This window comes from Ammospiza nelsoni, chromosome 19, assembly GCF_027579445.1.
Source record: "Ammospiza nelsoni isolate bAmmNel1 chromosome 19, bAmmNel1.pri, whole genome shotgun sequence".
In the NCBI taxonomy this organism is placed as follows: Eukaryota; Metazoa; Chordata; class Aves; order Passeriformes; family Passerellidae; genus Ammospiza; species Ammospiza nelsoni.
In genome coordinates this window covers 9,800,666-9,814,818 of record NC_080651.1, presented here as the reverse complement: position 1 = coordinate 9,814,818, position 14,153 = coordinate 9,800,666, and the positions used below count along the sequence as shown (strand labels likewise).

Below are 14,153 nucleotides of genomic sequence, written 5' to 3'. Positions count from 1 at the left end.
CTCCCATCCATGGCTCAGAAGCTGGACTCGGGCACGGCCGAGGGCCGCAGGGGCCCAGGGGGCTGCCGGCCCCGCTGCAGGGTGGCCCCGGGGGGACCGCGGGCCAGAGGCGGCCCCGCCGCGGCCCTGCCCAGCGAGGCGGATCTGCGCAGCGCCCCCTCGGCCCGGGGGGGCAGGCTGGCCGAGCTCCGCGACCGCCCCAGCGCCGAGGGGCCGGGGAGGCAGCGGCCCGGGGGCACACCCGCGTCCCCCCGCGGCCCCGCGGCCCCGGGGCTGCTGCCGGCTCCCGGCGGCGGCCGGCGCGGGGTCCCCTCGGCGCTGGCGGCCCGGCGGAGCCGGCGGGGGGCGCGGGGGGCGCCCGACTCCCCCTGTCCCGCGGGTCCGGCGGGGACGGTCCGGACGCTGAGGCTGCGACCGTGCAGCCCCTGCAGACCCCGCACCGAGGGCCGCGCCTCGAACCCGCCTGCGGGGAAAGCACGGTCAGGGCGGGCGGGGGGCGCGGCGGGCACCGGGGGCCGGCATCCTGAGTCTCACCGTTCTCCGGGGCGGCGACGGAGCCCGAGGGGTCGGGGTCGGTGCGGGGGTCGGCGCGGGGCTCGGAGGCGGCCAGGCGGAACACCCAGTGCCCCGCGGCGGCGGCGGAGCCTGCGGGGAGCGGGGCGTGGGCCGGGGGCACCGACCGAGGGGACCCAGCGCGGGGAGCGGGGCGTGGGACAGGGTAGGACAGGATGGGCTGGGGGTGAACCAGGGATGGGACAGGGTGGGCTGAGGGTGCTCACACGCGAAGGGATGGCGCAGCAGGTCTGTGTGCACACGTGTGCAGGGGGCAGACGCAGGCGTGTGCACACGGGTGTGGGTCACACGTGGGGCTGTGTGTGAGCACGCGGCAGTGCCAGGGTGTGGGAGCAGGGATCTGGGGCTCACCCGTGCCGGAGCCGGCGGCGCGGCGGCGCTGGTAGAACAGGATGTAGGCGCTGCGGGTGCTCACCTCCGCCTCGCGCACCCACTCCACCCGGCTGTCGTCGTAGCTGTACCAGCGCCCGTCCAGGGCGTTGCAGCAGAACGCTGGGGGCGAGGGGACACGGGGTGAGCGGGGACAGGGGCTCTGTCCCTGGATGCCCCCAGCCCCAGGGTGCAGAGGGGACCAGGAACCCTATGGTGCAGGGACACACCAAGGGAACGACGGTGCTGGGGGACACATCCCGGTGCCATGAGGTGGCTGGAATGCCATCCTGAATGTTCCCTGCCCCCCAGTTCCCCTCTGCCCTGCCCCATGGCACCCCCACAGTCCCCCCAGGCACCCCCATTATACCCCTGTCCCAGTGTCCCCGCTCACCGGTGTAGTGGCCGCCCTGCATGCTGCCATGGTGGTTGCAGACGGCATACAGGTCGTACAGGTGGTCGCGGGGGCAGCCCGGGGGCAGGCACAGGGTGGGCTGCCAGGGCACCCAGCGCCCCAGGAGCTGCCCCCCGGGCTGGCCCCGCTGTGCCACGTGCGGGGCCATGTCCAGCCCCCGCAGCGGGAACCTCACCAGCGTGGTGAGCTTGTGCCGCTGCTCGGCCACCTGCCGGAAGCGCTTCAGGTGGATGATGAGGATGTCGGGCAGTGTCCACAGGCTGAGCTTCACCGTGCCCTGCTGGGGCACCTTGCAGTGCGGGCAGCGCCAGGCATCGTCCGGGGCCAGCTGGGGACACCACGTCATGGCCACCTCCCTCCCTGTCACCCCCGGCAGCTCCACAGCCACCCCCAGCACTGCAGCCCCTGTGCTGGAGGTGCCCGTACCTGCTCCTCCTTGGTGTAGAGCTGGAAGCATTCATCCAGGGTGCAGCTGTGCTGCTGCCCGTGCGCCTGCTGCTGCCGTCTCACGCTCTCTGCATCCTGCACCACCTCCTCCTGGATGCTCCCAAACAGCCTGGGGGGGACACATCACCACTGAGGGTGACTCCAATGCCCGGGTGTCCCCTCAGCCCGGGCACAGGGGACTTACCGCTCTTTGGTGCTCATGTCCCACTCCACCGTCAGCCTCACGTGGGGAGGGCCCCCGGCCCCACACAGCTGCAGGGCCCTGAGGGGAGGACAGGGTGAGATGTCCCCAGAACCCCTGTCCCCATGGGGACACCTCCTTGCCAGACCGTGGTGGAGGCAGGGACAGCCAGCACCTCCCACACTGGGAATAGTGGGCTGGGGACCCAGTGCTGGGGCAGCAGAGTGACCACACTGTGGCCACCCAAAGTGTCACCACTAGGCACCCATGGTGACAACACAGCCATGCACAGGGACCCTGTGATGGCCCACTCATGGTGATGCCACTAACCACCCCCAGGGGTTGAGGGGACATCCTGGGGACAGTCCTGTCCCTGTCGCCCCTTACCTGTCGATGGCAGGGTGGCAGAGAGGATGAGGATCCTGAGGGGACAGGTAGGTGCAGGGGGCCGAGCCCCCGGCCAGGCGGATCCGGAAAAGGGCTCCTGTGCCCTGTGAGGGGAGAGGGGGCTGTGGGGCCACCAGGGGACAGGGATCCCTTGCCCAGCAGCAGCACCTGGCCAAGCCAGGCCTTGGCACACGGGGCAAACACAGCCCCCGAATTTGGATGGCTTTGAGGGCACAGGGCTGTTCCCTGGGCTCACCTGTGGCCGGACATCTCCCCGCAGGACCCCCCTCAGCTGGGCCAGGATGTTCTGCTGCAGCTGCTCCCAGGAGACGCCGCGCTCCTCCCGCAGCACCAGCGGCGGCCCAAACCTGGGCACAGGCAGCAGGGACACGGGCTGGGTGTCACATGGGTGAGGAGGGGGTGGGACAGGGTGGCAGGCGGGTGACAGGTGGGTAGCAGGCAGGTGGCAGGACAGGGTGGCAGGCGGGTAGCAGGCAGATGGCAGGGAGGTGGCAGGACAGGGTGACAAGCAGGTGGCAGGCAGGGGGCAGGTGGGTGGCAGGCAGGTGGGGGTACCTGGTGAGCTGTGGCCCCGTGCCCGCTGTGTTGCAGAGCAGCAGCAGGATGCGGCCGCCGGGCGCGCGGTGCAGGCAGTCAGAGGAGCGGGCAGCGCTGGACAGCAAGCGCGGCCCCTCTGGCCGTGGCACCGCGGGGGATGTGGGAAGGCTGCGTGGACACCCTGCGGAATGAGGGAAACGAGGGGCTCTTGTTAGCAGTGTGTTAATTACTGCCACAGCCCTGCCTAGCACCGCCGTTCACACCAATCCCAGCAGAGAGGACACAGCTCCCACCAATCCCAGCCAAAGAGATCCATTTCCCACTAATTCTGACAGAAACTCCCTCCCCTATTCCCGATGGGGCGCAGCTGCCTCTGACCAATCACAGCAGGGAGGATCCACTGCCCCACCAATCCCAATGAGGGGATCCATCACCTCCCGCCAATCACAGTGAGGGATCCACTCCCTCCCACCAATCACAGTGAGGGATCCACAGCCTCCCGCCAATCACAGGGTCGTTCCCGCCCCCCGCCCAGCGCCAATCCTAGCACAGTCCGGGAGCTCCCAGCCAATCGGCGGGGGGCGGGCCGGCAGCCGCAGCCAATGGCAGCGCGCGGCGGTACCTGCGCGGCGGGCGGGCGGCGGCTGGAAGGCGTAGACGGGCGCGGCCTCGCCGGCCGCCCGCAGCGCCTCGGGGTCGGACAGCGAGCGCAGGAGGCCCCGCGGGGACACCTCGGCCAGGATCACCTGCGGGACGGGAGTTCAGCAGCACCGCCCGGGCCGGCCCCAAGCCCCGCTCCTCGCTCCCCTCCCCGCTCTCCGCCCCGCTCCCCGTGCCCCGCCCCGCTCCGCTCCGCTCCCCGTTCCCCGCGCTCCGCTCCGCTCCCCGCTCCCCGCTCTGCTCCCCACTCCGCTCCCCGCGCTCCGCTCCCCTCCCCGCTCCGCGCTCCCCTCCCCGCCCCGCTCCGCTCCCCGTTCCCCGCTCTGCTCCCCGGACCCCGCTCCCCGCCCGCCCGTTACCTGCTCGGCGGGGACGCGGCCCTCCCGCGCCACCATCTCCCGCAGGTCGGCCACGGTGCCCAGCAGCGGCACGGCCAGGCCCACCCGCACGAAGCGCCAGCGCTCGCACTGCAGCACCAGCGTGACGTTCAGAGCCCTGGGGACACGGCGGGGACACGGCTCAGCAACGCCTGGCAGCCCCGCATGGCACACACCCACCGGACACCCCTGCCGCCTGCCCCGGGGCTGCCGCCGCCTCCGCGTTCGTTATTTACCTCCAAAAATGCAAATTGCTGTGCTCGGAACAGCCGTCCTGCGGGCTCACCTGGTCTGGCGCAGCGGGATGGGCAGCGAGATGCACAGGAAGGGGTCGAAGGTGTTGCTCTGCTTCAGGCAGTGAGGGCACGTCAGGGAGGACCTGGCAGATGGATGGGCAGCGTCAGCACAGCGGGCACGGCCCCCGAGAGCCCACCCTGGGGCTGATCCCAGGTACCACAGCCCAAATCCACCATCCCAGCAACCACACCCCAAATCCACCATCCCAGGTACCACAGCCCAAATCCACCATCCCAGGTACCACACCCCAAATCCACCATCCCAGCAACCACACCCCAAATCCACCATCCCAGCAACCACACCCCAAATCCATCATTCCAGGAACCACACCCCAAATCCATCATTCCAGGTACCACACCCCAAATCCATCATATCAGGTACCACAGCCCAAATCCACCATCCCTGGTACCACAGCCCAAATCCACCAGCCCAGGAACCACACCCCAAATCCATCATTCCAGGTACCACACACCACATCCATCATCCCTGGTACCAACAACCACCTACTGCTGATTCTTCTTAATTTGTTTGTTTTTTGTTGTTTTTTGTTTGGTTTGGTTTTATTTTTGGGGGGGTTATTTTGTTTGTTTGTTTCTAATTTCTTTTTTCCCCCTGCCTTTTTGTTCAACAGAAAGGGGAAAAATGAATTAAAATTCAAAGCAAAATCCCAAGTCCTCTTTATTTGTCACCTTAAAAAGCCACTGAGCTCCCTGGGAAACAGCCACAGGAATTAATAATCCTTTAGTGCACAGACGGCTCTGGCACGTGGAACAGGGATAATTAAAGTGCCTTTTGCATATATAGGACGAGGGATTAATTGAGAGAGGAGGAGGGTTTGTGATGCCAGATGTGTGCCCTGCTGCCTGCGGTGTCGTGGCTTGGGGACAGGGTGGCCTGAGCATCCCACAAGTGCCAGGCTGGTGAAGGTGTGGGGTGTCCCATAGCGGGGCACCCTCGTGCTGGGGCTCTGGGATAATCCCGAGTCCTGTGGCAGAGGCGCAGCTGTGGGCAGGAAAACGCCATGGGCAGGGACACCACCATGGGCAGGGACACTGCCATTGGAGCAGGTCACTCCAGCCCTGTCCAGCCTGGCCGTGGACACTTTCACCTGCTTGTAGGGGAAGAAGCTGCCCTGGCTGGGGTGGGTGGGATAGATGGATGGATGGATGGATCGACGGACGGACGGATGGATGGATGGATGGATGGATGGATGGATGGATGGATGGATGGATGATGGATGGATGAATGGATGGATGGATGGATGGATGGATGGATGGATGAATGGATGGATGGATGGATGGATGGATGGATGGATGGATGGATGGATGATGGAGGGATGGATGGATGGATGGATGGATGGATGGATGGATGGATGGATGATGGAGGGATGGATGGATGGATGGATGGATGGATGGATGGATGGATGGATGGATGATGGATGGATGATGGATGGATGGATGGATGGATGGATGGACGGAGGGATGATGGATGATGGATGGATGGATGGATGGATGGATGGATGGATGGATGGATGGATGATGGAGGGATGGATGGATGGATGGATGGATGATGGATGGATGGATGATGGATGGATGGATGGATGCATGGATGATGGATGGATGAATGATGGATGGATGGATGGATGGATGAATGGATGGATGGATGGATGGATGGATGGATGGATGGATGGATGGATGATGGAGGGATGGATGGATGGATGGATGGATGGATGGATGGATGGATGGATGGACGGAGGGACGTAGGGACGTAGGGATGATGGATGATGGATGGATGGATGATGGATGGATGGACGGATGGATGCATGGATGATGGATGGATGGATGGATGGATGGATGGATGGATGGATGGATGGATGGATGATGGATGGATGGATGATGGATGGATGGACGGAGGGATGATGGATGATGGATGGATGGATGATGGATGGATGGATGATGGATGGATGGATGGATGGATGGATGATGGATGGATGGATGGATGGATGGATGGATGGATGGATGGATGATGGATGGATGGATGATGGATGGATGGATGGATGGATGATGGATGGATGGATGGATGGATGGATGGATGGATGGATGGATGGATGATGGAAGGATGGATGGACGGAGGGATGGATGGACAGATGATGGATGGATGGATGGATGGATGGATGGATGGATGGATGGATGGATGGATGGATGGAGATCCTCCCCATTTCATGCCTTCCCTGGGCTCACAGTGCCCACCCAGGGCTCACAGAAGGGGAAAGCCTCCTGTGGCAGAATCTGTGCCCCACTGACCTGTACTGGGCCTGGAAGTGGCTCTGCACGAAGCTCTGCCCACGGGGGTGCTGGGTGCCAGGGGGGGACCTGCTGGCACAACTGCTTCCGTCCTTGCCAGGCTGCAGGGGCAAGAGACAAGTGATGAGTGAGGTGACAGGGTGAGGGCATGTCCTTCAGGGGTCAGGGACACGTCCTAGGGAACCAAGGCTAGCTTTGGTGTCCCTATGGCACGAGGATGGGCTCAAGGTGATGCCAAAGAGACTCTGGCACCTGCCTGCCTGGCACTGCTGCACCCTCCAGGCAGTGTCAGTAAAAACCCTGGGCTGTTCTGGGGTAAGACAGTGACTTTCTGGTGTCTCAATGAGTAAGACTGAAAATCACTGAGGATTTTGGCTGAGAGGTGGATTTTCCTCAATGCCATCTGCTGGCATCAGGTCCTGCTGAGGCTGACGTGTCCTCACGGTCTGCCTGGCACTGGGGTCCATCTGGTGTGGCTGAGAGGGGACCTGGATGGTGTCTGTGCCCTACAGGGCCCCCAGAATTCCCCAAAAACCCAAGGGGTGCCTCCTCCTCCTGCCTTCCTGGCAGCCAAGCCTTGGTGCCCACTTTGATCCCCCCTCACCCCAGACACTTATTGGGGGTCCCACCCCTGCAGGCATCCCTCCCCAAGGACAGGGGCATGTGGGTGACACTTGAGTGGCATCACCAAAAGGAGCCAAAACTGGGGGATGGCAGGCAAAACTACAGGTGCTGAGGGACACACCAAGGGTCCCCTCCCGAGAGCCAGGTGGCACAGCCTCCAGGTGGCACAGCCTCCAGGTGGCACAGCCTCCAGGTGGCACAGCCAGTGTCACACCACAGCTCATGGCACACGTGGGCACCTGACATTTAACAGGAGCTGCCAGGCTTTCCCAAAAAGCCTGAGGTGTCCAAATGTGCCAGGGAAGGTGGCAGGGCTGAGGGCAGCTCAGGTCAGGGCAGGGATGGTTGCAGGGCCCTGGCCAGGCAGTAAAGGCTCTCCAGAGACGCTGGAGATGGGCACCACAGCCAGGCTGTCCCTGAGCTACAGAGCTGGGCTGGAGGCTGGGCTGGGGGTCACCCCAAAGTGGGGACAGCTCAGTGCTGGGCTGGGGGTCACCCCCAGAGCAGGGGCAGCTCAGTGCTGGGCTGGGGGTCACCCCCAGAGCAGGGGCAGCTCAGTGCTGGGCTGGGGGTCACCCCCAGAGCAGGGGCAGCTCAGTGCTGGGCTGGGGGTCACCCCCAGAGCAGGGGCAGCTCAGTGCTGGGCTGGGGGTCACCCCCGAGCAGGGACAGCTCAGTGCTGGGCCAGGTGTCACCCCCAGAGCAGGGACAGCTCAGTGCTGGGCTGGGGGTCACCCCCAGAGCAGGGACAGCTCAGTGCTGGGCCAGGTATCACCCCCAGAGTGGGGACAGCACAGTGCTGAGCTGAGCTCACGGGTCAAACAGCAACAGCTCAAATCCATCTCCTGCAACAGGCGGCGCCCGGCGGGCAGCAGCAGGCGGGGAAGGAGCCGGGAAGGAGCAGGGAAGGAGTGGGAAGGAGGCGGCAGGAGGAGGCAGGGAGGGCCAGGGCCAGGGCCAGGGCAATGCCTGAGCGCAGATGGATTGAGGAAGACTTAATTACTCATTTTGCCAGCAGCAAAGCCGCCGAGCTGTAATTACAGCGGGCTTAGCTGGAGGCAGGGAGAGACGGGGGGGGCTGCATCTCCTCCTCATCCAAGGACCAGGATGCTCCCAGAGCCGGGATGCTCAGCTGGATGGCTCCTGCCGACATCCTCCATTCTCCCAGCACTCCAACCCCTGCCAGTCTCGGCTCCCACCTCGAACCACAGCATCCCTGTCCCCTCCGGGGCGGGGCCCAGCTCCATCCACCGCCTGACACCGCATCCCGGCGTCCCCGGTCCCAGCCCGGGCCCGAACGCCCCTCCCGAGCCGGGGGCACCGACCTGCGCGGGGCCGCGGCTCTGCTGGGCCGGGGAGGCGGCGCCCAGGTCCTCGTGCATTCGGTCCAGCAGCCAGAGCAGGAACTCGAGCGCGTCGTGCTGAGCATTGCCCCGGAACTGCGAGCTGTGCTTGGAGACGATGTTCTGCAGGACACGGGCGGGGCGGGCGCTGATCAACGGGTCCATGCTCAGCACCCACCCCAAAACCACCCCTGCTCCATCCCTGCAACAGCCACTGCCCTGTCCTGCCTCTGCAGGGACATCTCGGCCACCCCGGGGCCAGCAGAGTAGGGGGGACAGAGACAGAGGCTCTGTGGTGCCCCAGCTTCCAGCGGCCAGGAGGGGACACAGGGAAAACCGCAATGAGGCCCAGATGGGCAGGTTCAGCCATGGGGACCCTCGGGTCCCACCTGCCCCGAGCACTCCAACGGCACCAACCCCGAGTAGCCCATGCCAGGGCGGGGCTCGGCTGCCCGGGAACTCCCCCGGGCACTTTGCAAAGTTCAGTTTCTTGGCAGCACGGAGGAAATGTCACTCGGGCAGGGGACACGTGTCCCTGAGCGCGGGGAGCTGTGATGCCAGGCCGGCCGGGCTGCGGTGCCCGTGGCACCCTGTCCCCTGGATGCCCCTGACACCCTGTCCCCTGGCACACTGGCAGAGGTGTGACACACCCAGGGACAGAGCCCGAGGCCACTGAATTTGGCTCCTGGGACAACATCCTGCCTTTCCCGTGATCCCAGCCGGCTCCAGCTCAGCCTCAGGGCTCTGGGCACGGCCGGGCTGGCAGCTCACCCACCCCGGGGGCTCCGGGGACAGGGGCCAGGCCAGAGGGAGGTGACAGCAACAGGGCCGGGGGTGTCCGGCAAGGCAGGGTCCACTGGGAGGGTGAGGCAGGGGAGCAGCTGATGTGAGCTGGGAGGGGTGGCAGGGGTTTGGGGGGTGGTTAGGAAGGGTGTCAGTGGCTTCGGGGGACTGGGAAGGGTGTCAGGGGGTTAGAAATGGTGTCAGTGGGTTCGGGGGAGCTGGAGGAAGCTGTGAGCGGGGTTCGCCGGTGCTGTGAGCGGCTGTGCCGGTGCCGCTGGGGATGCCGCTGGGGCCGGGGTGAGCCGGGGTCGCGGGGCGGGGGCCGCTCGGTACCTTGAACTCGGCGGAGAGCTGCGGGGTGTACTCGCGGGTCCAGAGCGCCCGGACCAGGGCCGCCAGGCGGTGCGTGACCTCTCCGCGGACGCGGTACCGGCCCAGCGCCAGGCGCTCGGCCAGCGGCGCCGTGTTGCTCAGGCACTGCACCACGGCGTTCATGAAGCAGGTGTTGCCGTGGTTCCGCAGCCCCTGCGCGCCCGGCGGCCGCTCCGCGCCTCCCGCTCCCGCCTCGCCCGCTCCCGCCTCGCCCCCCGGGGCCGCCGCCGGGGCCGCCCCGCCGAGCCGCCGCCGCGAGCCCCCCCGGAACCCGCCCTCGTCATCCTCGGGGGCGGCGCGGCGGCCCCCGCGGCCCCCGGCCAGGCGCGCCCAGGTGCGGAGCAGCCGCCCGGCCAGGCAGCCCAGCGAGCGCAGCGCCCGCCGCCGCCGCCCGCCCCCCGCCCGCGGCCGCCCCGCCGGGCTCGCCCCGCCGGCCCCCGCCCGCCGCCGCCGCCCGGGGCCGCAGCCCGGCCCCGGCCCCGGCCCCGCCGCGCTCATGGCCCCGGGCGGCCGCCCTGCCCCTGCCCCGGCCCCGCCGGCCCCGGCCCCGCCGCGGCGCGCATGGCCCCGGGCGGGCGCTGGGCGCTGGGCGCCGCCGGTGCCGGAGCCGCTGCGGGGCCCGGAGGGGCCGGGCGGGAGGTTTTGTGCGCGGCCGGCTCCTCCCCCGGCCGGGCTGGCTCTGGAGAGGGAGACGGCAGGAGGAGGAGGAGGAGGAGGAGGAGGAGGAGGAGGAAGAGGGAGCGGAGCGGAGGCGGGGGGAGCGGGGAGGTGCCGCCGGCGGCACGGGCGGCCGTGCCCCCCCCTGCCCCGGTGTCCCCAGCGTCACCCCGGCACCGCCCGGTGCCGGCCGAGTGAGCCGTCCCTCTGTCCCCTTTCCCGGCAGTCCCGTCCCTGCTGCCCTGAGCATCGCCTCAGGGTGTCACAGCGGCACTCGGGGATGCCCCAGTTCTGCTCCCGCTGGGCGCTCTGAGCTGATAGTGGCACCATGGTCACCTCCGCACCCTCCACACTGAGCCTTGGGGACATAGTGACAGTTCCTGTGCACAGAGGAGTCACAAAACGGGGGTTTCCAACCCAGGGCTGGCAGAGTCCAGAGCCTTTGGCCACCTCCTGCCACCCTTCACTGTCTGGCACCACACCCTGGTGTCGGTTTGGGGTTCGGGAGGCGTGGCAGGGTGGCAGAGGAAGGGCCAGGCGGTGCTGCTGGGTGTCACGGTCCCTCCTCCCGCAGAGCAGTGTCCCTGGGCCGGGCTGTGAGCTCGGGGAGGTGACAGGACAGTGACCTCCCCGGGGGGATGCCAGGCTGGCAGCAGCGGTGTGATGCACACGGATCGGGCACAGGGCCGTGTGCTGGCCCGAGAGTGAGCTCAGGCTAAATGCAGCTGCCGATGCTGAGCAGATGGAGCGGGATCAGCCGCCCGTGGATCCCCAGGGACGGCTCTGCCGCGAGTGGCGCCGGGCTCAGGAGCTGCTGATCCAGACAGGAGAGAGGATTGAGTCCGGCCGGAGTTTCCTCCCGCCCGCAGCCAGCCCTGGTTGGCACGGGATGTCCCTGAGAGCCCGGCTGGGGTCAGCCCTGCCCCTGAGAGCCCGGCTGGGGTCACTCCTGTCCCCTGAGAGCCCGGCTGGGGTCAGCCCTGCCCCTCACAGCCCCCCGAGGGAGCAGCCGCCTTGTGGGGACAGCGGCTCCCACCCGGGGCCACCCCGGGGCCATCCCGGGCACTCAGCCTTTCCTCCGGGGCAGATGGGAATGGGGATGGATGGGCCCTGCCGGGGGTGGTCCCTGTGCCCGGGGAGCTGCTCTGGGCTGGGGATGCAGGGCAGGGGCTCAGCGCAGCCCCTGGCCCCCAGAGCGCCACCAGCGCCGTGGGGGCTCCCAGCTCCCAGCCTGCCCGAGGAAAGCTGCTGGCACTGCCGGAGCTCTCGCTGGCCCACGCACTCTGGGCTGAGCTGAAATTCCATCTACAAAGCCCCCAGGCTCAAAGGTTTGACTCCTGGGCTGACTCTGCATCCACTGCTGGAGCTCATTTCTCAGCATCCTCCCGGCCAGAGCTGTGAAATCCATCATTACAAAGCCAAAGGATAAAATGTTCCTCCCTGCTCCTATCCGAAGGTGTCAATCCGTACACAGAGTGTTCCCTGGGACGCCTGGCAGGCTTCTGGCCCTGCTGCAGCACGCCCCAGTGCAAACCCCACTGGAGACCCAGAAGATGGGAACTGGGATCTGCCAGAGCGCTCGTGTGGGGCTGCGGGGCCTTTCCTGGCTGAATTCTCTAACAAGGGCCGGTTGTGCCTCATGCAGCGTGGGAAGAATGGGTTTATCTAGAGCAGCTCCTGGCTCACTGAGGAGAAAAGCACTTGTTTCTCTCTGGCCGCTTTTGGCTGCACACTGGAGCCCCGAGCATCCCACGCGAGCCAGGGAGGAGAGGCAGCCCGGGCAGGGCTCCTGCCGAGCTCAAGGCAGCCAGAAACAAAAAGCAACTCCTCAAGGAAGGTGAGGAAAAGCCTAAAGGAGAGCAAGGGGAGGGGAGAGTCCAGAGGCAGGAGCTGAACTCAGGCTGGGTCAGAACCTGGTGTTTGTTAGGGTGGGATGGATGGGAAGGGAGAGCTGACAAACACAGCCAAGGGAAATGGCTTTAAAATGAGAGAGTGAACTCAGTCATGCACAAAACCCCGGTCCTGCCAGGATTAGGAAGTTTGGGTAGTGAAAGCGTTTTTCCTGGGGTCCTCTCAGCCCCCCCAGCTGCCACCTGTGATGTCAGCGCAGGAATTCTGACAGCACACATCAGCCAACGACTGAAAACTGAATCAGGGCCTTTCCAAGCACAGGCAGAGGCATCCCCTGGATGTCAGTGCCTACCCCCCAGCCTGGAGCAGGCAGAGGTGCCTTTCCCACAGGTAACTCCAGTGCATTCCAATTCAAAGCAGTTTGCACACCGGAGTGAGCCTCAGGAATGCTCACCGTGTGAATCTTTCAGTGGCACTGTACTTGTCATCTTCCCTCTTTTTCAGGTCATTCTGAACGTGATGCCTTCCTATTCAGGCTGAATCAAATATTTATCAACGCTGCAGCATCCGGCCCTGCTGGGTTTCGTCAGCACTTTCTCCCTAAAATGCCTTTTTTGGGATCTCCTGCCTCTCTCCAGCTCCTGCCTCTCAAGCTGCCATTTCCTGCTTCGGCTTCAGAGCAAATGTGGGGTGGGCAAAATCCGAGTGTCAAACACCAGGAAAGGATGGAAACGCTTGGTCCCTGTGCTGGAAAATTCCTTGTTGTTATGGCATGAACTGCCTGGGACAGCAGACAACCAGGATGGGTATGAAAACACGGAGAGGTTGGGTTGGATTAGGGAGACACAGGGACAGGACAGCCCTGGGCATGGACAGGAGTCCCTGTGCCAGGGAGGCACTTGGATTTCAGGATAAAATCCCTAATAGATGTGAGCTGGACTGACTCAGGCCCCAGAGAAATCCATTTCCATGCTGCCAAATCATTGTGATAATAATAACAGCAAAAAAAAAAGAGAAACCTTCCTCCCTGCTCGCTGTGCTCTGCCCTGGGACAATGTTTGCTTTCTTTGAGCCTCTCCCGCTCTCTTGGCACGGGCTGGGAACATCTGTGCTGTGGAGTGGAAATGTGCTTTCAACAGCCCTGTCCCCTCCGAGCCTGGGGGCAGCTGGGGGAGCCCGGGAGGGGCTGGGGGAGCGGCCCGGGCTGGCACTGCCCCCTCTCTGCCCCTCCCTGCCCCTCCCTGCCCATCCCTGCCCATCCCTGCCCCTCCCTGCCTGCAGCTGTTTTTGGGCCCAAGGCACAGAAATCTCCCCCCTGGACCGCTTCCCTCCCCAGCCTCTGCAGCTCGGATTGAATTATAGATAGCAGAGTGAGTTATTCCGTGCCCCATGAAAGATGCATGGGGCCTGCCTTTTTTGGGAGTCTCTGAGGAGGGACAGCACCGAGGCAGGGAAATGCTGCTTGTGCAGGGCTCAGGCTGATGAATGGAGCTGGCCATGCTCCGCTGGTTCCCAAAGAAAGCAGCAGATAACCCCGGGCTGCAGGAGCTCCTGCACTTTGTTCACAGCAATTCCCCTCGGGTTTGATGCATCTGCTCCATCGCTGGTGCTTCACTGAGCAGGTGTCTCCAGGCTCTTTCCACCCATTATCGTGTGAGCTGGGACTGTGATCCCACAGCAGGAGCCGAGCTGGGATCCAGCAGCACTGAGCGGGGATTGTGCCTGGACACTGCCCCGGGCTCTGTGGGGCTCAGCGGGGCGGGGGGGGCTCGGAAACCTCACCCCGGGGGTGTCCCAGGGGTAAATGAGCACCGTGCAGAGGTGAGAGCGGTGGGAGGGATGTGCCGGGAGGGACAGGGGTGTGCCAGGAGGGACAGGGGTGTGCAGGGAGGGACAGGGGTGTGCCCGCAGGGACAGGGGTGTGCCCGCAGGGACAGGGGTGTGCCCGCAGGGACA

At 65.3% G+C, this 14,153-nt stretch overlaps 1 protein-coding gene across 1 annotated transcript; it reads right to left on the bottom strand.

The window, feature by feature from the left end:
• Nucleotides 1–14: 14 nt before the first annotated feature.
• USP43 (ubiquitin specific peptidase 43) lies at nt 15–12,685 on the bottom strand. The gene is made up of 17 exons (XM_059486111.1): nt 12,652–12,685; nt 10,524–10,726; nt 9,651–9,974; nt 8,517–8,657; nt 6,568–6,668; nt 4,254–4,346; nt 3,950–4,085; nt 3,553–3,676; nt 2,949–3,111; nt 2,629–2,740; nt 2,373–2,476; nt 1,989–2,066; nt 1,784–1,913; nt 1,337–1,685; nt 925–1,065; nt 535–645; nt 15–463 (listed from the first exon to the last, which is right to left on the bottom strand). Exons 1-17 carry the CDS (start codon nt 12,683–12,685, stop codon nt 15–17), a joined length of 2,793 nt encoding a protein of 930 aa, XP_059342094.1.
• Between the last annotated feature and the right edge of the window lie 1,468 nt (nt 12,686–14,153).

Excerpts from the sequence above, each read along its gene's own strand:
- USP43 (XM_059486111.1), bottom strand. The coding sequence starts at position 12,685 with ATGACAAGTACAGTGCCACTGAAAGATTCACACG. Across the intron at positions 9,975-10,523 it reads CACTCGGCCGGCACCGGGCG|GATGACGAGGGCGGGTTCCG; the intron begins GTGCCGGGGTGA and ends GCCGCCCCCGAG. Across the intron at positions 1,686-1,783 it reads TCTACACCAAGGAGGAGCAG|CTGGCCCCGGACGATGCCTG; the intron begins GTACGGGCACCT and ends TGGTGTCCCCAG.